Source organism: Pelodiscus sinensis, chromosome 6 (assembly GCF_049634645.1).
Source record: "Pelodiscus sinensis isolate JC-2024 chromosome 6, ASM4963464v1, whole genome shotgun sequence".
NCBI lineage: Eukaryota > Metazoa > Chordata > Testudines > Trionychidae > Pelodiscus > Pelodiscus sinensis.
The window spans coordinates 117,687,173-117,714,241 of NC_134716.1; the positions used below are offsets into that span (position 1 = coordinate 117,687,173).

At 40.2% G+C, this 27,069-nt stretch overlaps 1 protein-coding gene and 1 long non-coding RNA gene across 6 annotated transcripts in view; one reads left to right on the forward strand and one right to left on the reverse strand.

Moving 5' to 3' along the window:
- Positions 1 to 11,383, forward strand: part of SKOR2 (SKI family transcriptional corepressor 2) — a 50,517-nt gene extending 39,134 nt beyond the window's left edge. For 2 of the 3 annotated variants that reach the window (XM_075932705.1, XM_075932704.1), the window contains exons 8-9: positions 8,603 to 8,668; positions 11,209 to 11,382. In XM_075932705.1, the coding sequence (XP_075788820.1) occupies positions 8,603 to 8,665 (63 nt within the window). In that variant the 3' untranslated portion in view covers positions 8,666 to 8,668; positions 11,209 to 11,382. Of the gene's footprint in view, positions 1 to 8,602; positions 8,669 to 11,208 lie in introns of all 3 variants that reach the window. The other variant, XM_075932706.1, reaches the window with a different exon arrangement.
- LOC142829991 (uncharacterized) overlaps positions 3,624 to 27,069 on the reverse strand; it is a 41,356-nt gene continuing 17,910 nt past the window's right edge. For 2 of the 3 annotated variants that reach the window (XR_012904992.1, XR_012904991.1), the window contains 2 exons: positions 25,912 to 26,006; positions 11,395 to 11,675 (listed from right to left, as the gene is read on the reverse strand). This is a non-coding gene — a long non-coding RNA (uncharacterized LOC142829991). Of the gene's footprint in view, positions 3,932 to 11,394; positions 11,676 to 25,911; positions 26,007 to 27,069 lie in introns of those variants that run through there. The other variant, XR_012904990.1, reaches the window with a different exon arrangement.

Below are 27,069 nucleotides of genomic sequence, written 5' to 3' on the forward strand. Positions count from 1 at the left end.
GGGAGATAATGATACCAGCTTCTTGTTTACAATGTCACCTGGAAGTGAGAAAAGGTGCTGAAATGGCAGTATGGGATAGCCATCATCACAAGATATTTACATGACATATGCACTAAAAATTCATATGGTCCACCGTCCTTCAACCCCCATTACAGAAGACATGCATCCATGCTAATGACAGGTACTGCTCGATAATGATCCAAAGCGGTGCGGACCGACTTGTGATAATTTTCAGCATCTGAGTCAGATGACAACAGCAGAAGGATGATTTTCTTTTTTGGTGGCTCAGGTTCTCTAGTTTCCACTTGAGAGTGTTGATTTTTTTAAAACCATGTTCCACTGAAACCATGTTCCACTCCTCATCCTGCTCAGATTTTGTAAGGCACTTCAGATTCTTAAACCTTAGGTAGAGTGCTGTGGCTGTATTGAGAAATGTAACAGTGGTACCTTCTTTTGTGTTTTGTCAGATCTGCAGTATAAGTATTCCTAAAACAAACGTGTACCGGGTCATCATCCAAGATTGCTCTAACATGAAATGTATGGCAGAATTCAGGTAAAATGCGAAACAGAAGACATGTAGTTCTCCCCCGAGGCATTTAGTCAAAAATTTAGTTAACACATTATTTTTTTAAGGAGTATCATTAGCATTGAAGCATGTCTTCTGGAATGGTGAACAAAGCATGAAAGGGAATACAAATGTTTAACCTATCTGGCACATAAATTCCTGACAACATCAGCTACAAAAGAGCCATGTGAATGCCTGTTCTCACTTTCTGGCCTCGGGAGGCAGGCCAATCCTTGCCTACAGACAAAACCCTAACCCAAAACCATTTTTTCCAGCAACCACACATCAGACCTCAAACATACTTGCCCAGGAAAACTACCCCTGCAATAAACTCCATTGCCAACTCTGTCCACACATCTATACAAGCAACAGGACCTAATCACATAAGCCACCACATCAGAGGCTCATACAACTGCTCATCCTCTAATGTGATATGTCATCAAGCACCAGCAGTTCCCCTATGCCATGTATATTGTCCAGACTGGACAGTCTCTACAACAAAGGATTAATGGACACAAGTCAGATATTTGCAGTGGTAACATGCACAGATCTGTTGGGCAGCATTTTCACCTGCCTGGGCACTCATTAATGGATTTAAAAGTAGCCACTCTATTGCAAAGTAATTTCAGGAACCAACTAGAGAGAGACTGCGGAACTGGCCTTCATAAATTCAACATGTTTACCCAGGGATTGAACAAAGGCATGAACTGGATGGGCCGTTATATTCAACACCCAAATGGCATCTAAAGCTAAGTATCTGACATGTACAACCCACTCTATTAGCCTCATTTAGCACAGACCCTATCATTGACAGGTTTTTTTCCTCCTCCCCTCTTTTTCTGCTTCATATTTTGGGGTTTCTGTGCTGCTTCTCTTTGTCTATTGCTCCATTCATCTGAAGAAGTGGGTTGTGCCCACAAAAGCGCTTTTCCCCCCCCCCCCCCCATTAGTCTCTAAGGTGCTACAGGACCACTTGTTTTGTTTAAGTCGCTTTCAGGAGACTTTGTAAATAAGAAGTGGACAGCATTATTTCCCATACATGTAAACAAAGCTGTACGTCTTAGTAATTGGCTGAACAAGAAGTAGACTGGTAGGCCCTAAAGTTTTACATTGTTTTGTTTGAGTGCAGTTGTAGATTTTTTTTTTTTTTTTGGTTAAAAATTTTTAAATTGCACTTGTATAATATAGAGATTGCACTACAGTACTTGTGTAAGATGAATTGAAAAATATTATTTCTTTTATCATTTTTACTGTTGTCAGTAATTGTGATAAAGTGAGAACTGTACATTTTGTATTCTGTGTTGTAGTTGAAATGAATATACTTTGAAAATGTAGAAAACATCCAAAATATGTAATACATTTCAATTGGTATTCTATTGTTTAACTATTCAATTAAAACTGCGATTCATCACAATTTTTAAAGTTAATCATGTGAATTAATTGGGATTGACAGCACTGTCTGAAATAAAGATATGAAAGTGTCATAGCACACCATTACTAAAAAATTTCTTTCCAATTTCTATTATAGAATTATAAAATAAAACAGTTGGAATACCAATAGTGTATTTACATTTCAGTGTTTAGTTTATAGATCTGTATAAACAAATTTTGTATGAAATTTTAATTTGTACTGAATTCATTAGTGCTTTTATGTTGCATCTTGTAAAACTCAGCAAATATCTAGATAAGTTGATGTGTACCTATTGGAAGGACTCTGCCTATCCCCAGTCTACATGTGCCCTGCTTGAGAACCACTGTTTTAAATCTGAGGAGTTCAGGTCTGGTCATTGGTGACTAAGCCAGTGTTCATTTGGAATTTTAAAAATAAGTTCAGTTTGAGTTATTCAAGTGCAAAAATAACATTTTTGTGGGAAAACACTACTGGGCTGAGAACTAAGCATGAGAAAGTTTGTCTGAGTATTTTGGGGAAAGTTGTCAATTAAGTTTTCAGATGCCAATTATTATGACAGTTGTGTTTTGTTAGTTAATGTAGAAACAGTATTTGAAACTAGTGCTTCACAAATAGCTGGTTCTTACATTGACATACATTCTTTTACCACAGTTGTTGAATTACATTGTGAAACTGCAATGCAGAACCCATGAAATAAATTCCTAACCCAACAACACTGGATGAACTGGAGAGAGACGGTTATTGTGGAGCTATATATCAGTCTTGAAGTGCCCTCTGCTGTTTTCACATGATTCCTGCATTTTATAGCAGTCAGAATACTTCATCATTTTAAAGTTTTCCATTGAAAATTTCACTTAAATAATGTTCAATCAATGCATTTAATTTTTGTGGGTTTTTTCCTGCTGTGGACTTGTAAAGATTATTTTGACTTTCTGATAGGCAGGAGTAAAACTCCTAATTGCTGGAAAAAAATGTGGGCCCATTTCAGCTCTCAGTTACATTCTCTGCAATGAGTAACAACTTTGGAGGGAGTAATTGACTGCAGAATTTGGCCTAGTGTGGGTGGGTTTTTTTTATAGCAATTCAAACCCAGTGTGAGGTACAGCAACTTTTTTGATGAGAAGAGTTGATTAGCTTCACTATGTGCTTTTTGGTTAGTGGGAAATGTTCCAGTCAGATTGTTCCTTCTGCTGAGAAAAAATTGATGATCATCACTTCGAATGCGAAACTGGATTTTGAAACCCTGGATTCCTCCCCCTTGCCAAAAACTGACCTAGCATAGTAATTATGTTTGGAGAAAGAATACATGCTTGGTATAAAATACTCTGGCTTTAGCCAGAAGGATCATCATGCATTACCATCATGGCCCAGGAGAATGAAACTCTATGGAGAAGGGTGGAGTCAATTCATATCTAGTGTAAATGGGTGCTAACCCGTTGAGATGCTCTGGCTTATTGTAGGTCTGATTGTGGTGTAACTTGACCAAATTGATGGGCATCTCCAGACTTCAAAAATCTAACCTGGTACAGTCTGAGCAACTGCTTGAGACTCCAGGACCAACAAGTCTAATATATTCTTCTGAGCAGTTGCATATGTATTTGTGCGCCAACTGAATAAAGCCTGGGCAGCAATAAACAGTGGGAAACATCAAGTGATCCAAAGAGGGAGAAACCCCCAGTGGTTTTCATCAAATGCATCCATTTTTTTAAATTTGACTGTCATGTTTTTGCAAATGGTTTCTGATCAGAGTCTAGTATGGTCTTGCATAGCCTTGGATGTTTTGTCTGTCAAATGCATCCTGCAAGTGGGAGAGAATATTTCATACTGCCTTTTCAAGTGTGGAAAAGATCGGAGGTGACATTTTAGTCTGTTCAGTGCAACAGAAGATGTTACTTCATTATTATTATTCAGCTCTCCAGGAGTTCTGTTGGGTTACTGAGAGACTCTTCTTCACCCTACAATGTAACACAGAAATGCTTTTAAGAAAGTTAGAAATGTAAATCATTCAAATGGTGACCTAACTCTTCCTGTTTGCTTTTTATTTTATTTTATTTTATTTTATTTTATTTTATTTTATTTCAAAGTGACTCTAGCAAACCCCCTTCTCTTTGTTTGCTTAACTTTGGGCTGGTCACAAAGTTTAGATCCATAACTGGAGCCAACTTGAATTTCCTCAACGTTTTGAGATATCCTTTCCAGGGTATTTTGGAGTTGTGTCTATTTCTGGTCCCTTTGAAGAACTGAATAATTCAGTAACTATTTAACTGCAGAATCTGGTCTACCTTTCAGTCTTGCCATTCCTGCAGGTTTTAAAATGATCATGAGTAACTAAAAACCAAAATTCTGTTGAACATTAGATTTTTGAGGGAAGGAGACCGCACTTCTCATTGGAATCTTAAGGGACTACTATAATTTAAAAAAAGAAACACCAGTGGGGTTGCACTAAAATTAAATAGCTCACAATTTTATGATGTATCACAGATAGCCCCTTTGGATGATCAAGGTTCTCGGTATACATGTGAGTATATCTAGTTGTATGTGAACGAGTTCAGTTAGAGCCTGCCTGTCTGCCTTTCTGCCGTTCGGGATTCTTTGACTAGAAGCAGAAATTCAAATCAATGTGTCATTGGCAATACGAGTTTGTTTCTTTGCTTAATGTTTTTAGAACAGATTGACTTAGGTAAGGATATTAGAGGTGGAAATCAGTCTTAGAGTGGCTCTAGATTCCTTGAGCTCAGCCCTGTCCTCCCTCTGTTGGTACTTATGTCCATTGAAACACAACTGTGTAAAAAGTGGTTTTGTGGGGCCTATAGTTGTTTCTTGCTGATTTCCAAGACAGATTTCCTCACTTTAAAAATGAAAAGATGTTTCTCCTGCCTCCCCACGCATAATACCAGCCAGTCATGCAAGCTCAGCTCTCTCCATCTCATGCATTATTGTCAGTAATGAAGATACCATTGGCCAAATTCTGTGTTTAGTGACACAGAACAGCTCTGTTGTCTTCAAGTTCTACATCGAAATGACCTCTTTGGAGAGACACAAGTCTAAACAAGAACAGAACGTGGCCCCAGAGCTGAGCTTAATTAAGAGTTTTGCTGATTGAGCCAAAATAGAATCCAGCTCTCTCATCCAGAGTTGGTTTGGCTCTGCATGGTTATAGTTAAAACTTCCTTTTGTTACTGATGTCAGCATATATGACTCCATGCTCACAGCAAGCTGCTTTGTTGCGTGGGCAGGTACTATTTTTTTTTAGTTCTTTGGTTGCCAGGGGCCACTGTTTTATGAACTAACCTGTTACCTACTTATGTCCCAGAATGTATTGGGTGAATAAGAGGGAACAGTGCTGCTTCTCCATGGTTTAGTAAATCCAGACTGTAAAAGGATGTCATTGTGGAGTCAGTTGTTGCAAAAATAAAAATAGAGGGACAAACCAAATAACTTTCCTTTTAAATAATTTTGTCATAAGGTGACCCACACTATTTCAGTTGACTGAAAAATGTTTGTCCTGTGTATCCAGAGCCAGATTTCCAAAGGGGCCTCAAACTAGCGGCTGCTTGAGCATGTATGCAAAATCCTATATGCATGCAATTTTGTGTTTTATTACTTATATTTGAGAGATTATATACATACCATATCCAATTGTCACTTTTTTGCACTTTGTGCAATCAGTTTGCACTAATATCGGTGTATATTACTACCTAGTCATAATGGAAGAGTTTAATGCTTACTCTCCATAGTAGTTAAATGATTGCACAAGGTGGAAGACACTGGAGAAACACTCCCTTCCATTGCAAACCGATTTGCACTGAATTTGTTCAAATTGTCACTTGCTAAATGGAAGTTTGTGAATGGATCTTTTTTGGTTTGGATACCTGGTTTTAGGCAAAAATATCACATGCATAAATAGAGACTGTATTGAAAGTCTGCCTCTTAGAAACAATTTTTGCAGCATGTGTTTAAACTACACGTCACTTTCCCTCTGAATAGTCTTTGTGGAGGCTGGCTCTGTTGGCTAACCCATGTTCTCACTAATTTTATGTCTGGAGCAGTTTAGCTAAGCAGATTATTCAGATATAGAGTTAAAACAAGGGCATTGGACAAGTGGAGATTCCAACTTTGAACCAAACAGGTAGCAATTTCAAGTCAGCACCACGTGCATTTCACATGGTATTAAGACACAATGATGGAGCCACCCTCAGTGGATGGTGCACAGAAACGTCTTTACTGTTGCTGGTGCAGGTGCACATTCTTGTGCCCTTGCATGTAAGAAACATACCGGATCTTCATCCCTATTTAAGGGTCATTCCTGCTCTTCTTATCACTATCATGGCCACCATCGCAAAAGCATAAAAAGAGAACCCAGTTGTCAGAGAAGAGCATTAAACTCTGTTGACTCCACAGCTGCAGTGGAACTTTGAAGGAGAATCTTCCAGAGATGAAAGCAGAAGAAGGTTCGTTACTGGCCTACAGCTGAACAGAGGGTGTCCCTAGCCTCTGTTTGCTAGAAACTGGGAATGGACGACAGGGAATGGCTCCACTGATGGTTACCTGTTCTGCTCATTCCCTTAGAGGCTCCTGGCATTGCCACTGTCAGAAGACAAGATACTGGGCTAGCTGGATCTTTGGTCTGATCCAGTCTGGTTGTTCTTATGTTCTAACAAAATGAGAATTTCCTGGCCTACAATCACATTTTTAAATGTTAAGCTAAAATGGACAGGCTTACACACGTGGAGGAAAAGCTGGTAATTACAAATATATCTGAGAAATGATTTAAGAACAGGTAACTTGTGACAATATGAAACTGTTATGCTGTCTTGCTCTGTAAAACCTTGCCAGAGCACCTGCATTCCTGTCAGCTACCCAAGGGGATGTTGACTACTAGCAATGACATGTGTGGCCAAGATGTCTACACCTTCTCATGAGAACAGTGCAGATTAATTACTTATGAAATACTTATTGTATTAGTGTTTGGATATCTCACAGTCAGTTTAGCAGCATTGACTGTGAATCATCCAGATAAGTCACCCATTAAAGTATATGTATATAATTCCTGTCTTGAAAGGCTGCTAATTTACCAGCCTGGGTAAATAAGGGAAGCCTTTCACCCTATGCTGGAGATCACTAGGTTCAAATAGTACAGAGCCAGTGGAAAGCTCTCTACTGTGATCTGAAAGTAGGACATTCCAGTAGCCTTCTCCTGCCATGAATGGTAAAAGAAGCTTTTAAGACACCTCTTCCTGTCCGTCCGCCCCCTTATGTTGGGTATACACACCCTTCTCATGCAGTTTGCACCTGGGTGGGAGCGAGATTACTTCTTGAGTGACCAGAGCTAAGAAGGCTCATGCATTTGTTCTCTTTGATAGCTCATTGTCGTAACTTCTGGGCACTTTATGGTAGTATCCAGCCACTTTCAAACTGGCTTCTCTTCATCAGTTTCCAGGGTTAGCTCTTGAGATGAGGAAGCTTTAATTTGGTCTTGTCATGGGAATTACCAGGTCATTCATTTATTCCTAGATATGATTACAGTACAGGGCACATTCGAAGATGGATAACACTGAGGTATGGTAACTTTCCCAAGTACACTGATACCCTGAATATAAAACATAGAGATAATCTTGGATGCTGGGTGTTCTGTGTAATACCAGAACAGGGCCTAAATTAATACAATTTAGGACAACTGAGAGGGTCATATTTTTTTTCAAAAATAATTTCATAATTTAAGACTACAAAATGTATGTATTGGAGTGTAAATCCATGTCTTCCTGTGTCAAATTTGCAGATGCAAAGTGGATCATTGACTGCTCTCATACATTTGCACAGTTAGTTACTCTTTTGCTCATGTAACTTCAGGCCTGACTGATCTATCTCACATACACTGGTTTATTTGAAATTACTCTTGATTGTCACTAGTGTATCTGAAAGCAAAAGCAGGTCACTTCATGTGCAATTACCTGTTGGTGTCCTTACATGGCACATTTTGCAATCATTAGGAATACACTTTAAAACATTCCAGCCAATGTCAAATAATGGTAACCCTCTAATAGTTTTAATTTCCAAACATGACAAAATGTTAATGCTGGCTGAGTTTTGCTGTATTCTAAAGCCTATTGCACAAATCGTTCCCAGCCACAATTTCTTCTCATGTGTATCTCTTTATGTTCTCTTCCATTTTTCATTTAGTTATGGATTCCAATGTAAGGCCAGTGGTGTAAATCAAGGAGTAACTTATAAAGTCAAGCAAGTTATGTTGATTGAGTAGAGAATGAGACCTATGCTCTTGTTTGTTCCAACTGTAAAGAGGTAAATAGTTTTGTCCACTTTATTACACAGCAGCTGATTTTTGCTGCAAGGTTGGTTGGTGGTTTTTCTAGATGACTTGCTATAACTTAAAAAAAGTCTCTGATCTTATATACTACATTGATTTGCTGTAAGACATGGTATATTGTTTTCATTTTGTCTCTGCCTTGTATTTGTACCAACTGCTTAACAGCTTGTCCTAAAATATTACAGTGAGGCGCAAAATAAATTCGCTTCCAAGGATTCCATCGTATTGAAGGATCTGTCTTTGACACCTTATTATCAAATTTTTGGCTTACCACATTGGTTTTGTCTCTGTATTGTTGCAGATTCCCTATGCAGCAAGCTTGATCAGGAAAGAAAAGCTCGGTGCACACCTCAGCAAAAGCTAAAAGGTGAACTTTTTCAAAAGGAACATGTATTTTGGCAACTAACTCACATTTCTGATTGCTGCCTATGCAAGTATTAAAGAGATTTATTGTGTTAGGCAGAAGTATGCTAGCAGTACTATCCTGAAAGTTCTGACTATGACTTAGTCACCGCTCGGACAGTATTTGTATAGGGGTTCACCTATACATGTGGGATTTGGTCAGGATTTGGGTTTTCCTAGGGATAGCATGCTATAAATGCCTGGAAGGAGAAGGAAATCAATATATTGCTAGGCTACATGTGGTCTTTAAGGACTTCCAAAACTTAATAATTTTTTAAAAATAATTAACATTTGCAGTGGTGCTTTGTACCTGGCTAATTTAATTCCACCGTCTCTTCCTGATGTTGATCACAATGTTGTCCTGGTTTACGATTTTCCAAAGCCATTGCTAGGTGCTGCAATGTTCTCTAATTGTCAGTCTTGAACATTGCATAGGCAGAGTGGAGAGGGATTTGGACTCAAGGGTGCAGTGTAGACACACCCTTTGTCTTGAAATTAGCGATGCAATTTAAGCACACAAATTGTGTAGCTTATTTCAAGTTAATTTAGAAATAGAGTGCTATTCCAAAATATCCCTTAATCCTCATGGAACGAGGTTTACAGAGACATCAGAATAGCAAGCCCATTATATTTCAAAATAAAAGGCTTGCTCAAAAGATGAGGAATAGCTATTTCGGGATACGTCTACTGGAGTAGGAGACCTCTACTAGAGTAATTCAATAAAGGATTGATCTAAAAGAAAAGCCATGGCATTAGCCCTGTAACTCCTGTATGGATCTGAGAGAAAGGCAGTGCAGGATGAATAACCTTCCCAAAGTTGTGGGAAGATGAGGCAGCTTTGGAGATTTCATTACCAGGTGGTGGATGCCCCTAGCTTCTTATTTTTCTGGCAAAGAAACGAAGGCTGGGAGGGGGACAAAGCATGTAGGATCGGTGATGAATTATCATGTCACAAATTCTGGATTGTGGTGCTGCTGAACAAATCCCTAGAGAGGGAATAGGAAGATTAGAAAAAAGAGAGCTTCTATTTACACACAGCGGTCATGGAAATCCTCAATGGAAAGGAATTATGGCGAAAGTCTGGGGCATTTGAACAAGGTTTTGATAACATAGATTATTTAAAGCTTGCCAGTTCTTTGCTGGAAAAAACTGGTTTAAAAATAAAAAACTTAGACATAATCAGAGAGTTGCTAGACAGATAACTCATGCGCCCTGCCCCCAAGCAATTGCATAGCTGGTTACACAGGTTGATGTAACATTCATATTCTATTCTATATAGCTTCTTCTACCACTCTCATCATCATATTGAGTACCTTCCAATAGATTCTGTATGAAATACCAATTTAAAATATAATTAAAACATATTAATACATTTAATACTAAAAAAAATCCTTAAGTGGAGGAGACCTCTACTAGAGTAATTCAATAAAGGATTGATCTAAAAGAAAAGCCATGGCATTAGCCCTGTAACACTCTGGTGCTAGAGGTCATGTAACCCTAAACATTCCATGCACAGAAGCTCTTGGCACCAGTGAGAGGATGTTGGCATCAGAACAAGCATCACAATTGACATGCAGAAAGAGCAAAGGCCGGATGCATTTCTCATGCCGTTTTTACTTTCTGTGACCTCCCTGCAGACAGCAGGGATTTCTGTAAGTAGGCCCTAGCGCTTCTGAAAGATTAGCAGTTACTTAAATGCTAAGCTAAATCAGCCAAGCAGAGAATCACAATCATATTGGTAGAAGTAATTTCTGATTCTCTGTGTGCCAAGCCAAAAGGAGTTGCCTCAAAAGGAAATGCACACATGCAAAAATTGCTCTGAAGGAGGTGAAGCAACTTTGCATTGCTGAGCAGCCCCTGGCTACTCAATTAATGCCCAGTGTGTCTGATGAGGGTGGCCCTTGAAGTATCAGCTTTCCTTCCACTGCTGGCAGGTGTATTGTGAGCCTCCAGGGGGGGAAAGCTTCTTATAACAATGTTCAGCCTCCTTCCAATAAACCATCCTACAGTATTTAGAGATTGCTCCATCTCTTTTAGCAAACCTTTGTATGCTCGGTAACACTGCTACCTTCACCTGCCCTGAAATGGAAAAATTTCTGTGCTCTGTACTGTGGTGTATTGGCCACATGTTGTTCACAACTCTTTGCACTTCTCCTTTAGTGAGAGGATCTTAAAATGTTTTACAGACATTAACAAAATGCCTGTGAAGTGGGTAACTTATTTCTATCCCCCTTCATGGATGGCTTTAATTGAGGCATAAGAAAGGTAGCAGCTTGCCTGAAATCACATAGGGAACCAAGAATAGAACCCAGGAGTTCTAAATCCAGTCCCCTGGTTTAACCACTAGATGACCCCTGTAATGAAGAAGTGCGGTTTTACATGTTCCATTGTTGAATTTACTGTTGGGGAAATAAAAGGGATAGAGACATTTTTTGAAACTGAGTAAAGAAATAAAGTGCTGACATCGATAAATCCTCATTTTCACTCTCTCTCTTTTAATAACAGAAGTACAGGATCTTCTGAAGCTGTTATCTTGTAAGATACAACCCGCTACTCGGAAATCTGATTTGTATAAAGACTGAGAAATGGAAGGGCTTGGGAATTTAAAATGCAAGCAAAACATTCAGGTTCCTGTGAGCCCAAGGACAAGTGACCTCAAAGCATCATGGACAACCATGTTCAATAGAATGTAGCAGCCATTTATTAGTAAGAACAAATGACAAACATCAAAAATTGCCTGTCCTGGATCTTTTTGGTGGTACCAAAGTTTAAGTCTCGGTGTTTTTAGAAGGACAACTGAACTTGACAGTCTGAGAAAATGCTTCTGAATCATGTGGAGAAGCCGTGAAAGGAATTGCTGAACCTTTCAACGCCACAAACACTGGAAGCATCTGCAAGTTCATCTTTTGCTTTTGAATAGTGATTGTTTTGATGGAAAGAAATACGTGTCTTCTCAGATGGGCCAGAATCCCCTTTGGATGAATGGAAGGAAAAGCATTAGCCATACACAGTGCTTTTTAAAAGCAGACTGGAAATTCTAACACTCCCCACCCCACTTCCTCCCAGTCCCCCCCTCCTCATCCTCTGGTACTTTGCCTGCTGTATGAATTAAGATTGTACTCTTCTGGAAATATTTTACAATTTAATATTGAGTGTAATTAAGAATATAATCACTGTTATCAAAAAAGGTATTTAACTCTGTTGTAGTTTCTTTATCATTCATGTGGATAAAAAGTCTATAATAAAAAAAGAAAACTATGACATAATAGTTGTGCTTCCCTGTAGTTTCATGGTACATTGATTTGCTAAAACCATGGTATGCCCACATCTTGAATGCTGCGAACAGATGTGGTCGCCTCATCTCAAAAGATATATATTGGCATTGGAAAAGGTTCAGAAATGGGCAACACAAATGATTAGGGGTTTGAAATGGGTCCCATATGAAGAAAAGAGATAAAAAAGACTTGGACTCAGAGAAGAGGATACCAAGCAGGGGATATGATAGAAGTCTATAAAATCATGACTGGTGTGGAAAAAGTGAATAAGGAAAAGTTATTTATTTATTACCACAATATAAGAACTATGGGTCACCAAATGAAATTAATAGGCAGGTTTTAAACAAACAAAAGGAAGTGTTTCTTCACTCAGCACACAGTCAACCTGTGGAACTCCTTGCAGATGTTAGCAGATACTAAAGTTGTATTCTTTTTAGAAAGAAACAGCTTTTATCCTGTCATCCAAAACAAAAACATGCCCTCTGTGACGTAGTGGGGGTACTTGCTGGGCTGTGGTGACCTCTGCTGTCTGGAGCAAGACCCAGCAGGGAAAACCTCATTATGCAAAGGTGATGCCAAACCTGTTGAACCAGACACCCCCATGGAGAGGAACAAAGGAAGGTGGAATGCTACCCTGGCTGGGGGGCAGGGCTGGAAGAGTGTGGGTTAGTTGCTGTCTGGGAGCATGGAGGAGACAGCCTAGGGAAAGGGGCTGGAGTTTAGGGGCCCAGTCTCCCCCCATCTCAAGGGGGCCTGAGGCATCCTAGCCCAGCTCTGTGACCAGATTACATCTGTGCTGTGCTGTATCCTGGAGAGGCAATAAACTTCCTCTATTCCACCGGCTGGTACAGTCTGTTTGTGCCATTTTGGGGTGCAGGAGACGGGGGACCCCCAACGCGCCGTCACACCCTCTGCTTTGCAAGCTGCATTATAAACCAGTGCTCTCTTGTTTACTCCAAATGCACTGTACTTCTGACTTGCCAATGACCTGCAAGTTAGTTAGGTTTTATGTACTTTGTGGAATCATAAAATCTGGGAATACCTGATTGTGGGAGCATCATGGTATAAATATAACAAAAAGGCATCTTCAATGTAAAGTAAAGTGCTAAGGTCTTGCTACTGGGAATACTATCTTAAAACAAACCTATAAGATTTACTAGACCATAACAGATAAATGGATTCAATGAAGGATTCAAAAAACCTTATAAAATGCCTGACCAGTTGCATATGAGGGCATAATTTTTCCTGAGTCCAGCTTCTGATCATATTTTCTTGATTTGAAACTTGCCATATTCTATTGGAATTGACAGGTTAGGATGACATGGCACTAGCCAAAGAGGTCTGAATAGAGTTGATCAAAGATTTTGACGCAATACATTGGCATGGCTGTTCCAGCTACTGAATGTGTGTTGTGGTTTGGGCAAGAGGATTCTTCAGTCACAAATCCCATTCCATCCTGGAGTTTCAGAGGAAATGAACTAACCTTTCATCCTTCAAGAAAACTGTCACAGTGTCTGGAATGGTTCATCTGCATGAGTGCCAGCCTCAGAGAGATTATCAAAAACAGGACAGACACTCCAAACTGGCAGGTATGTTCCAGTAACAAATGTAAATTTCTGGATCTTTTACAGACCAGTCGGCTTAACTTGTGTACCAAGAAAGATAATGGAGCTAATACTTAAGGAATCCAGTTACAAACGTCTAGAAGATAATAAGATAAGAAATGGCATGGATTTGTCAAGAACAAATCATGTCATACCAACCTGATAGTTTTCTTTGACAGGGTAATGAGCATTGTAGGAAAGAGGTGGAAGAAGTAGACATGGTATAGACTTTAATCTAGCTTTAGATCCAATCTCATATAACCTCCTCATTAACAAACTAAGAAAATATAACCCAGATATGTACCTCTCTTATAGTAGCTATAACTAGTTGGATAACTTATCAGTGGTTCACACTCAAGCTGGAAGGATTGAGTGGCGCCCTACAGGGATCAGTTCTGGGTCTGTTCAATATTTTCATCAATAATTTAGATAATGGCATAGAGTACACTTATTAAATTTGCAGATGATACCAAGCTAGGAGGGGGGGTTGGAAGTGTTTTGGGTCTGTTTTGGGATTAGTTCTGTTCAATATATTCATCAACAATTTAGATGATGGCATAGAGAGTATGCCTATTAAGTTTGCAGATGATACCAAGCTGATAACAAGTGCTTCGGAGGATAGGGTCATAATTCAAAATGATCTGGACAAACTTGAGAAATGGTCTGAGGTAAATAGGATGAAGCTCAATAAGGACAAATGCATAGGACTCCACTTAAGAAGGAACAATCAATTTTACACGTGCAAAATGGGAAGTGACTGTCTAGGAAGGAGTACTGATGAAAGGGATGTAGCGGTCATAGTGGACCACAAGCTAAATATGAGTTAACAGTGTGACATTGCAAAAAAGCAAACCTCATCCTAGGGTGAATTAGCAGATATGGTATATAAGCAAGACACAAGAAGTAATTCTTCTGCTCTACTCTGTCCTAATTAGGCCTCGTGGTGTAGTGTGTCCAGTTGTGGGCACCATATTTCAGGAAAGATGTGGATAAATTGGAGAAGGCCCAGAGAAGAGCAACAAAAATTATTAAAAGTCTAGAAAACATGAGCTATAAGGCAAGATTGAAAGAATTGGGTATGTTCAGAGTAGAAAAGAAGGGACAAAACAGTTTTCAAGTACATAAAAGGATGTTACAAGGAAAGAGAAAAATTATTCTCTTTAACCTCTGATGATGGGACAAGAAGCAATGAGTTCAAATTGCAGCAAGGGAGGTTTAGGCTGGACATTAGGAAAAATGTCCTGTCAGGATAGATAAGCACTAGGATAAGTTACCTAAGGAGGTTGTGAAATCTCCATCACTGGAAGTTAACAGAAAGTTAGGCAAACAACTGTCAGGGATGGTCTAGATCAGTGTTTCCCAAATGGTGCTCCGCGGAACCCTGGGGTTCCGTGAAGCGAACGTAAGGGTTCCGCGAGAACCCGAACGCTCCCCTCCCCCCGCCCATAAAGAGACAGAGGAGCCTGGCGCGCAAAGACGCTGGCTCCTTCCCCGCTCCCCTTCCCCGTTGCCGCTCTGCTTTTACCACTGGACCTAGCAGCACCAACAGCTGCTTGTCCCGCTTCTGCCCAATCAACCCAAAATCCCTCTCCCACGTCCCCTGCTGCCGCTCTGCTTTTACCACCGGAAAAAGCAGAGTGGCAGCGGGGGATGCGGGAGAGGGATCTTGGGTTGATCGGGCGGAAGCGGGACAAGCAGCTGTTGCTGCTGCTAGGTCCAGTGGTAAAGGCAGCATGTGTGTGTGTGGAGGGGGCGGGGAGTACTATCAGTGAGTGGGACACCGGAACTCCTACTCACTGTGAGGATCGGAACAAATCCCCATACACACTGTGAGGACACGTGGCTCCTGTGTGTGACTTTAAGTTTAAAATTCAATCTAATATCAAAATTCCCCATGGATCATTGGTTAAAAGAAGGAACTTTAAAGAGAAAAGTGAGTACTTCAAACTCCAATATTTTTACTGAAACCAGCAAGGAAAATACTGAGGCAGCTCAAGTTAATTATGAAAAATTTCAGCTGACTAATAAGAAACGCAGGTATTCTGAGGACTATTTGGCATTTGGATTCACAAGCAATGGAAATGAAGATGCTCCCGGTGCCCAGTATGTAGTGTGCAACAAAATATTATCTAATAGTTGTTTAGTACCTGCTAAATTGCGAAGACATTTTGAAACAAATCATCTAGAATACAAAGATAAAGACATTAGTTTTTTTAAGCAAAAGCTTGAATTGCTTGAAAAAAGTAAACTCTTCATGTCAAAAATTGCCAAATCTGATAATGAAAATGCAACAGAGGCATCTTACAAAGTAAGCTATCGTATATCGCTCGCCGAAGAAGCACACACTATTGGGGAATCACTCATAAAACCACGCGCAAAAGATATTGTGATGTGTATGTTGGATCAGGAGTCTAGTAAAAAAGTTGAGGCTGTGCCACTATCAAACAATACTGTCACACGTCGTATTCACGATCTTGCTGCTGACATCGAGAAGGAGCTTATTTTTCGGCTGCATTTATGTGATGCATATGCATTACAATTAGATGAGTCCACTGACGTTGCAGGTCTTGCAGTTCTGCTTGTATTTGTCCGTTATGATTTTAATAGTTCTATTGAAGAAGACTTACTTTTATGTGAATTTTTGCAAACCAATAAAACTGGTGAGAATATATTCAATTGTATCAATAACTTTATGAAAACACATCAAATAAGCTGGGAAAAATGTGTTGATGTGTGCAGTGATGGTGCCAAAGCAATGGTAGGAACAGTGGCTGGTGCTGTAACACGAATAAAAAATGTAGCACCAAACTGCACCAACAGTCACTGCATTCTCCACAGACACGCTCTGGTAGTTAAGAATATTTCTCCCTCTCTTAAAAATGTGTTGGATGAAGCAGTACAGATTATTAATTATATAAAAACTCGACCATTACAATCAAGACTGTTCAAAATTATGTGTGAAGATATGGGTAGTCAGCACACAGCCCTGCTTCTACATACAGAAGTCAGGTGGCTATCATGAGGAAAAGTGCTGGTTAGATTATTTGAATTGCGTCATGAGCTCTCCGCAAATCTGATGGATCACAAATTCCAAATGTCTGATCGTTTAACAGACTTTTTGTGGTTATCTAGAGTTGCGTATCTTGCAGACATCTTTACAAAACTAAATGAAGTAAATCTGTCGCTGCAAGGAAAGAATGTAAATATTTTTAATGCGAAAGACAAAATTTTGTCATTGTCACGGAAGCTACAGTTTTGGATCTCATCTGTAGGACGAAATGATTTGGATTGTTTATCAACTCTGAATGATTTCCTTGAAGAAAATGGATACAAACTTGATGAAGATATTCGCAGCGACATTGCAGATCATCTCTGCGATTTATACACGAACATCATTAAGTATTTTCCAAACATCAATGACAACAATAACTGGATTCGAAATCCATTAAGTTTAACAGAAAAGCCAGTCAGTTTTTCTACACAAGATTATGAAAACCTAATTGAAATCGCTTCAGATGGCCAATTAATACAAAAATTTAAAGAAATTTCTCTGATTACATTTTGGAGTGACTTATGTCAAAGTCAAGAATATTCATCTTTATCAAGACACGCAATTCGTCAGCTGTTACCCTTTGCCAGTACATACTTGTGCGAAACTGGGTTCTCGAACTATGCAGCAATGAAAACGAAATACAGAAATCGACTGAATGCTGCGCCAGATATGCGAATCCAACTTTCTAGTATTAAACCAAATATAAAAAGAATTTGCCAAGAAAATTAGAAAAACCACTCTTTGCATTGAAAACTATGAATATAATTAATATTATTTGATAGATTTATTTTTTGTACATATTTAATATGATTTTTGTTGAATATAAATGAATGGTGTTATATTCAATATGTTGAATTTAAATGAATGGTGATCTCATGACCGTATTTAGCATCTTGTTACTACCAATTGTGTACTGGCAGTCTGTGTGTGTTTGTGTGTGTGGTTTTTTTTTTTTTTTGCTCGACAAACTTAATCCCTGGCTAGGGGGTTCCTTGACATTTTTCTGAGTTTGAAAGGGTTCCGTGGTCAAAAAAAATTGGGAAACACTGGTCTAGATGATGGTTGCTACTGCTATTAGTGAAGGGGACGGGACTTCATGACCTGTTGAGGTCCCTTCCATTCATATGATTCTATCTCTGTAACAGTCTTCTCATGGAATCACAGACGGTCCTCTTGGGCATTCCAGTCTATTTTGGTCCCTGGTTAAGCAGTCACTTGCATCAAAAATCACTAAATATTCAGATTGTTCCCCATTCCAAGAGACCACTCACCCCAGATAAATTTGTACTTTAGATCTCACACCAGAGACAAAGCTGGTATACAATCTAACCAAGGCGTTATTAACTAGGAAGAAGAAATGAGAGTTATTTAAGGTACATCTACACAGCAGGGCAAAAGTCAAATTAAGCTATGCAACTTCAGCTACAATTGCATAGCTGAAGTCAAAATAGCTTAATTCTCCTTTTGGTGCTGTCTACACAGCAGGAAGTCAAAGGAAGAACACTCTTCCTTCGACTTCCCTTACTCCTCGTGAAATGAGGGTTACCATGAGTTGAAGTAAGAAGTCCTCCAGCTTAACATTATTTTGAAATAATGGTTTGTAGTGTAGACCTGCACTATGTTATTTCAGAATAACGTCAGTTTTTCCAAAATAACACTGCTGTGTAGACATGCCCTTAGGGTACATCCACACTGCATCCCAAGTTCAGACTAGGGATGCAAATGGAGACGACCGAAGTAGTTAATGAAGCGGGGATTTAAATATCCTGTGCTTCATTAACATGATCTCGCTGGCGCGCTAGTTCGAATCACAGCTGATTCGAACTAGGAAGTGCGCACCAGGACGCGTTAGTTCGGACTAAAGCCCTTTTGGGCATTTTTTGAGGAGTAATGTTAGTTCGGACTAAGGGCTTTAGTCCAAACTAACGCGTCCTGGCGTGCACTTCCTGGTTCGAATCATCTGTGATTCGAACTAGCGCGCCGGTGAGATCATGTTAATGAAGCACAGGATATTTAAATCCCCGCTTCATTAATTACTTCGGTCGTCTCCATTTGCATCCCTAGTCTTAACTAGGGATGCAGTTTGATGTACCCTTAGAGATTAACGCAGGGAATATATATGCATGAATTAGTTCAGTCTGTAGTTCCAAAAGGTGATGTAGCTGAAATGTAGTAATCTGTCAACACTGAATGTCTTCTCAAGGTTAACCCAGAGTGACCCTCAGGATCTCTAATTTTTGTATCTTAGCTCCAGCCCTTGTAAGAATCCAAACAGCAAAGAGATGAAAAATTGTCACATCAGCTATCTTTATTTCCCTCTTCCAGCATTCAAGATGAGATGAGGCCTTCTGCACGTACTTCTCCATGGGCGGGTGGGGCAATCAACAAAGCTTTTGTCTTACAATGGCCCACTGAATTTTGATCATTCTCCAGGATGGGGAAAGGGAGCCACTCTTCCCATCTCGTTTCACAAGTGCAGAACAGGCTTTTTTACAATTATAAAACAAACTTATATTTTACCTTATAGTTTAGAATACAAGCATTATAAGTAGGATTAAGGAATGCAGCAACTTACAAGCATTTTATAGAGTCTGAACATTAAACACATCCTTATAAATCTACCCTTATCTTAAACAATATTAACATAGAGGGGAGCTGGTCTGGTTTCCAGCTATACATTTGTCAGTGCTGAGCTTGTGCCTACAGGCTTGGTAAGAGCTGTCACCTGATTTACCAGCATGACAGAGATACATCTGGGACCACCTGAAGTTATCTAGTTAGAAGAAAGTATCTAATTTGCCTATAAACCAGTGGTAAAAACCTAGGTAGCAAATGAGGAATTGGAATTGCTTATTTATGAATATAAATTTGATCTAGTTGGTATTATTGAAATCTGGTGAGTGATTTGCATGATTGAGATGTTAAAAATAATGGTTATAGCCTATTTAAGAAGGATTGAGTGGGCAAAAGAGGAGGGAAGTAGCAATCTATTGTCCAAGATGGCATTATTTGGTTCCAAGTCACTAACAACTCAGAGGCAAATGATCCTGAATGCTTATGGATCAGTGTTCTAACAGATAAACCAAATGATAGAGTACTAGCAGATGTCTGCTACAGAGCACCAAATCAGGATTACCAGGATAAACAGCTCCTTAAGCACCTACCTGTAATGTGTAGGGGAAACAATGCTGCCTTATTATGGGAGACATCAATCTGAGTGACATATGCTGGAGGGCAGATACTGCTGTCGTACTAAAATAGCCTCAGAATTTCTAAAAAATTATAGATGACAATTTCCTAAGTCAAAAACTGTTGCATCCATCATGGGGGGAGTCTGTATTAGATTTCATCTGGACAAAGGAATTGATCACTTTGCAAGGGTCTCCTGTCCTGGTCTGCAAGCAGGGTGGCGGGCCCAGGAGCCACGAGGAACTCATTGCAGCTGCCTGGAGCCACAGTGTTCCTGCAGCTTCTAGAAGTTGCAGAGAGTTCCCACATGACTCCCAAACTTGGGGTGAGTTCAGAAGCTGCAGGGAGCTCACCACGAGGCTCTCAGTATTAGTGAATTTTGCCATTCGCGGTGGTGCAAGAACACAGCCACTGCAAATAGAAAGGGTTTCCTGTACTTTTATGTGATTGAATAAAGTACAAAGTAGTCTAGACACTTGGTACTTTTAAAAGGCCCAATTTTACAAAGTGGAAAGTGAATTCTGAACCCCGTCAATTGGGAGAGGGATTTGAACAGCAAAATCGGAGTGATTATTGGGAAATGTTTAAGCACATTTTACTGGATACCCAGAACACTATAATCTAACAATTAGAAAAGAAGACTGCACTTGTGAAAGTAGGAAAGTGAAAGCAGCTATAAAAATAAACTAAACTAGCCCATTATATAATAAATTAAAAGGAATGTTGATAGTAAGGAATACAAATCAGAAGCTAGGAATTGTAAAAAACTGATGAGAAGAAAAGGACACAAGGATAAACTTAATGTCCTTGATTCTGTTGGCCATAGAAGGAGCTTTTTGAAATATATTAGAAACGAAAGGAATCCTAAGCATGGCATTGGTCTGTTGCTAGATGGCAATGGTAGAATTATCAATAATAATTCAGAAAAGGCAAATGTCTTAAATAAATATTTCTGTTCTGTATTTGGGAAAAAGATGTCATATCGTATGATAGCACTTCACTGGATGCCTGAAGGATGACGAAAACGTGGGAGGCCCAAGACAACATGGCGGTGTACTGTTGAGGCCGACATGAAGAGAATGAATTACAACTGGGACACACTGGAGAAAATGGCCAAAGACAAACAAAAATGGAGAACCTTCATTGCTGTCCTACACGCCAGCGGGCTTAATAGGTATTAACTAACTAACTATATTGGATGATGATGATGAAATACTTTCCATTGCAACAGTAACTCAGAAGAGCTCTCTGACCCATTAATGTTAAATTTAAATGTCTTGGAACACTTAGGAAGTTTCAGAGGACTGGAAGGAAACTAATGGTGTGCTAGTATTTAAGAAGAGTAAAAAGAACAACCCAGATAATTCTAGACCTGTTAGCTTGAACTTGATTTGCACAAAAATAATGGAATGACTGATACAAGACTCAATTAATAAACAATTAAAGGAGGGTAATATGCCAGACATCATGGGTTTATGGAAGCTACAGTTCTTTAAACATATATATTTTTTTTTTTTGAGACAAGAAGTTTGGTTGAAAATGGTAATAATATAGAAGTAATACACTTAGAACTTCTGTAAGGTTTCCGACTAGATAATGCATGACATTTTAACTAAACGATCAGAACAATCCAAAATGAACATGAAATACATTAATTTGATTTAAAAAATTGGTTACACAATTTGGCTCAATCTGTCTATATATTTTAGAAATGTGTGTTTGTCTGTCTATCCATCCATCCATGAGTCCTTTTGTTCAAGAACTCCTCCCAAATGGTAAGAGATAGGACCACCAAATTTGGTGTGTAGCTTCCTCTTGTCAAGGGTTGGTAGTGCCAGGATAATGGGATGTGCGTGGAATGTGAGTGTTTCATATCAAATGGAAAGAAGGGGGTGTGAGAGCAGGGGAGGTTATACTCACCTATGACTACAAGGGATCAGCAAGCACCCCAGTTAGCAGCTGCTGGACCCCACTGGCCAGAGCTCATCTGAAGAAGTAAGTTTTGCCCATGAAAGCTCATGATACTATATAAAGATAGATAGATATATTTGCTAGCCTCAAAGGTGCTACAGGACTACTCGTTTTCATCGTTGATAAAGTTTGCAGGTGACACAAAGATTGTGGGAGTGATAAAAATGAAGACGGCAAGTTATTGAGAAAATGATTTGTGCATGCAAACAATATGCATTTTAATGTAGCTAATGCAAAGTCATAGAACTAGAAGCAAAAAACGTAAGCGAGACTCACAGGAAGGGGAACATTAACCTGGGAGACAGTGGCTCTGAAGAAGACTTGGGGGTTGTAACATGTTGCAAGCCATGCAGTATATTTTGAGACCATTATGAATAGTATGAATAGTTTATTTACAATTGTATTCTACTTTATTCAAGAGTTACCACTGCTCCTATGGAACCTAAAAATAGTAGGCAATGATTACTGCTGTGATTGTAAACAACTGCAGAGAAGCACAGTGGTTAGCATGTACTGGTTCAGGATGGGTTTTCCAGAGACCAAGAAATAAATAACTTGGGCAACATAACATCTGAGGGTAAACAGACTCAGTCTGGGCCTTCATTTTGAGTGAGCAAATGGACAGACCATTCCGTCCAACAGGAAGCTCCAGTGAAGGGTTGAAATAACTTTAGCCTATGGGGGCCCAGAAGACTGATGGGCAATTTCGGGTATGTTTATTAATAAGTGTGTAGAATCTGTTATTGTTGTTATGTTTTCTCTATAATTCTTTTGCCGTCTAAATAAATGTACTGTGCTGAGAGAGAGCTTCATGGTGACTTGTAACTCAGAAAAGCAAAGTACAGATGCTGCTCTTTGGGCAGTCTGGCTTGCTAGGGATATCACAGCATAAGGCAAGGAGCTGTGCAGCCATAATACCTCTCCTTAGGAGGAAGGAGACACATGTCTCTGGCCAAGAGAGATGATGGCTGGGAGCCTAATGCCTTAAGTAGTTGCCTTTGAGCAGGGGTGGGCAATAAGTGGCACTGGGGCTGGATGTGGTTCATCAGAGTTAGCCTCTGTCTGGCTTCCAGACCCTTTATTTACATGAGCATCTGCAAGTATGGGCACTTGCAGCTCCCGAAGGTTGCGGTTCACTGCTCCCAGCCAATAGGAGCTGCAGAAGTGGTGGTCCGGCCCATGGGCTGCTTATTGCCCGCCCCTGCCTTTGAGGGACCATGTATGAGAAATACAGGTGCAGGTATCTCACACACTATGACAGGAGTCATGGTAGGAAATCATTTGAACATGAGTTTCCAGTACAATGCTGTGGTCAAAAGGGCTAACACCATCCTTGGATATAAACATAGAAAGGAGCATACAATCTGGCACATCAAACGTCAAAGAAAGCCAAAAACAAAGGACAAATACTGACTGCAAAATGTTTTTAGTACCTCAGAAACAAGAAGTCTGCCGAACCATGAATGGGACCGCTGGACAATCAGGGTGCATCTCGGGATGCTATTTCGGGATACTTCAGGTATCCCGAAATAGCATTTTCTGCATCTTGACTGCGTGCCTATTATTTCGAAATGCTTTTGAAAGAACGGGTGTACTATTCCAATGTCTCTGTAAACCTTGTTCCATGAGGATTAAGGAAATAGTTCTCTATTTTGGAATTAACTTGAAATAAGCTATGCAATTTGCATAGCTCAAATTGAGTAGCTTATTTCGAACTAAGGGTGCAGTGTATATGCACCTTCAAGGTGCTAATGAAGGAAGAGGAGGCTGTTGTGGAGAAGCTTAATTAATTATTTGCATCATTCTTCACTGCAAGAAGGTCTGAGAGAGATTCCCAATGATAAACCATTTTTTTAGGTGACAAATGTAAAGAACTGTCCCAGACGAAGGTGTTAGTATAGGAGGTTTTAGAACAAACTGATACTAAAAAGTCCCCAAGACCACATGATGTTGACTCAAGAGCTCTGAAGAAACTCAAATGATATTGCGGAACTACTAACTGGGGCATGTATCCTATCACTTAGCTCACCCTTTAACTAAAGAATAGCTAATGTAAGGCTGATTTAAAAAAAAAAAGTCTTCAGAGGCAGTCCTAGCAATTACAGACAAGTACCAGCCAAACTGGTTGAAATGATAGTGAAGAACAGACAGATCAGACATACAGATGAACACAATAAGTGGAAGGAAGAGTCAGCACAGCTTTTGTAGAGGGAAATTGTACCCCCCCCCCCCCCAAGCTGTTAGATTTCACTGAAGGAGTCAACACATAGGTAGACAAGGGTGAGGCCATGAATAGAATCTCACAATGTTTCCATTCCGCAAGATAAGGTGGGTGAGGTAATATCTTTTATTGGATCATTTTCTGTTGGTGAGATAGACAAGCTTTCAGGGGACACAGTTCCCATCTTCACTCTCAGTACCTTTCCCAGACCTGAACATTTGTTCTATTTATAAAACAATGAGTACAATTTTCAAATGTGCCTGAGTGACTTAGGAGCCTATGTCCAATTTTCAAAAGTGATTTAGAGACAGATTTCCAAAGGTATTCAGGTGCAGAGAGCATCTCTTGGGATTTTCAAAATCACCGACACAGGTTCCTAATGCAAATTGAAATCTATAGGAATTAAGTACCTATTCTGCTTGGGCACTTGTGAAAATCCCACTAAGCTCCTATCTGGAACATAAATATCTTTAGAAAACTGGCCCTTAGTCACTTTTGAAAATTGAATATAAAGGCCAGTTTCAAATATGGTGACCCTGGATGCCTAAGCCACTTAGGCAAATTTGAAATTTGTACACAAATTGTGTTATTTCTCATGATACAAATCTTGTCAACAAAATTTTCACTGGGTCATCATTCTAGGATCCTCGGTCTTTCATCCCTGTGTTCAGTCTATCAGACTTTATAGCATGTTTCAGAGGTAGTGCTGGCCTCTTCCTGATGTGGGGGGGGAGGCTGAAATGGGCTAGATAGAAAACGTGGGTCTGTGCCCCCCTCACTATGAAGCCCTATCCCCTTGTTTTTATCCCACCTCCTACTTCTCCTCAGGTAAGTACAAGCCATATCTCCTTCTTCTCCTATCCCCTGAGGCCACACCATACAGCCAGGTGGGAGGCTAGAAGCCAGCCAGCTGCTGTGCTGGCTGGTGTCATGGTGTGGGCAGCCATGGCACTCCCCTACCTCCTGCTGTTGGTCGTGTGGCCACAGGACTTCAGGTGCTCTTCAGCTCCCTTCTGCCCTTCAACTGTTCAGTCACCAAGAGCTGCCCAGAAGAGAGGAGTCATCTCCAGAGCCAGAAGAGCCCTTAGGAAGCAGTGACTGCAGGGGTGAGGTCCAGGAGCCCAAACTGAAGTGGGTCAGTCCAGGCCACTGTGGAGTGCCCCAGACCTCATGTAAGGACTTGGGCCAGGGGCTGCACTCAGGCATTCTACCCCCCTCCCCACCTGGGCTTACTCCTGCAGCAGCACTGCCTTCAGAACTAGGCAACCAGAGAGTGGCAGCTGCTATGAGGTGGCTATGGTGGAATTAAGGCATATTTTGAGGTAGTTACAGCCCATTCAGCTACCCGCCCTCCCTCCATGCTGGCCCTGATTCGTGCTCAAATTCAGTGGCCTTAGAATCCACATGGAGCATTGTTCTGACTTTAACCACAGGACTGGGACCTAGGTTCTGTTCCTGACTCTGTCCTAGCATTGCTATGTGGCCTTAGGAAAATGACTTAGTATCTTCATCACTTGTTTTTTCCAGATGTGGTAATATTGCTATGCCACACCAAGATGTAAAATTAATTAATAGTCCTAACGTGTATTAAGATCCCACAATGGAAAATGCTCTAGAAGAATAGTGCTAAGTGAAAAGATCTCTCCCTTTCATAAGTTCTCTCTCTCTCAAGTCTTTCTAGTTCTCTCATACGCTGAGTGTGTTTTATGTATTCATTTTTATGTTGTTACGTTATATAGTAATACGGGTGTCAGATTACTGAGGATTAAAAATCTCAAGAGAAAACTGTGTCAACAGCAATAATTAATTTTTAACTACTCTCTGATAGTATCTCACTTTTGAACTGTTTAGATGTGTTAATTGAATGAAAAAGCAACCACAACAAGGGTGTCATACCTTTGATCATAGGCCATAAACAGCATGGTCAGGAATTGCAGTTACAAGATAATTGAATGGTATTTTCCTGCTGAGCTTCATTGAGGAAGTACTGCCTGAAAAATAAATGTTGGTTAGAACTCCTCTAAAATCCCCAATTTGTGCTATGGGCTCCAACTTATCAAAACACTTAGAGCTGGATTCAGGAAATTTAAGCATGTACTTAAGTGTCATTGACTTAATAATGTAATGACAGCTGTATCCTGGATTTAATTATCAACATCACAGCCCAAAATCAGCAGTTCATCCATGTTTAGCAAAGCACTTCAGTATATGCTTACATTTAAGCAAAATACAAAAGTTTAAAACTTCTAACTGAAAAGCATTTTGATTTTGACAGAACCGCGTATTCAACCAAATATGCAGTTCTGCCAGGAATCCATTATTTAAAGAGAAACATGAGATTTGCCCAAAGACAACGTGGTGGGGGAGCCATGTGGAATCACTACTCCACCATAGTTGCTGCTTGCTCAAACACTCTGGGCATGCTCAGTAACACTGCTGAAGTTGGCTACCCTTTCGCAGTTCCCCTGCTATGAGCAGGCATGGATTGTCTCTGGCTTTGCCCTAACAAATCTTTTTTGAGTTTAAATGGTAGGAACTGCTAGAGCTCAGTTCCAGAATACGTGTCGCAATCCAAAGTTTAGTATTTGCTATGATTTCTTCCTTCTGACTGCTCCGCCACAGAACAGAATTGAAATCCTGTTAGCTAACACATGGTAAAATGAACCTTTTTTTGCTAGTGTGGACATGGACTGGGAATCCAATCCTGCATTCACAGGGCTGTCCCTACCAAAACTGGTGTCCTATGCAGCCTGAGCACACCTCTGAAGGGGGGCGGTTCCTCCACAGGGCGGGAGCTGCAGGGGGCAGAAGCAGTGGGGAGCAATGTCAGAGGTATGGGGGGCAGGAGCAGGACAGGGAGAGAAGCCCACCTGATATAGCCTCAGAGGTGCAGGCAGGAGGCACAGGCAGTGGTGAGTGGCATGAGCATGGGCCGGAGGACTCAGGCGGGGCAGGGGGCAGCCGGCTGCATGTCCACCCCCTGTTCCTTCTGAGTCCTCAGGCCTCCCTTCATATGCTTTCCACTGCTTAGTGAGCAGCTGCTGAGCACAGCCT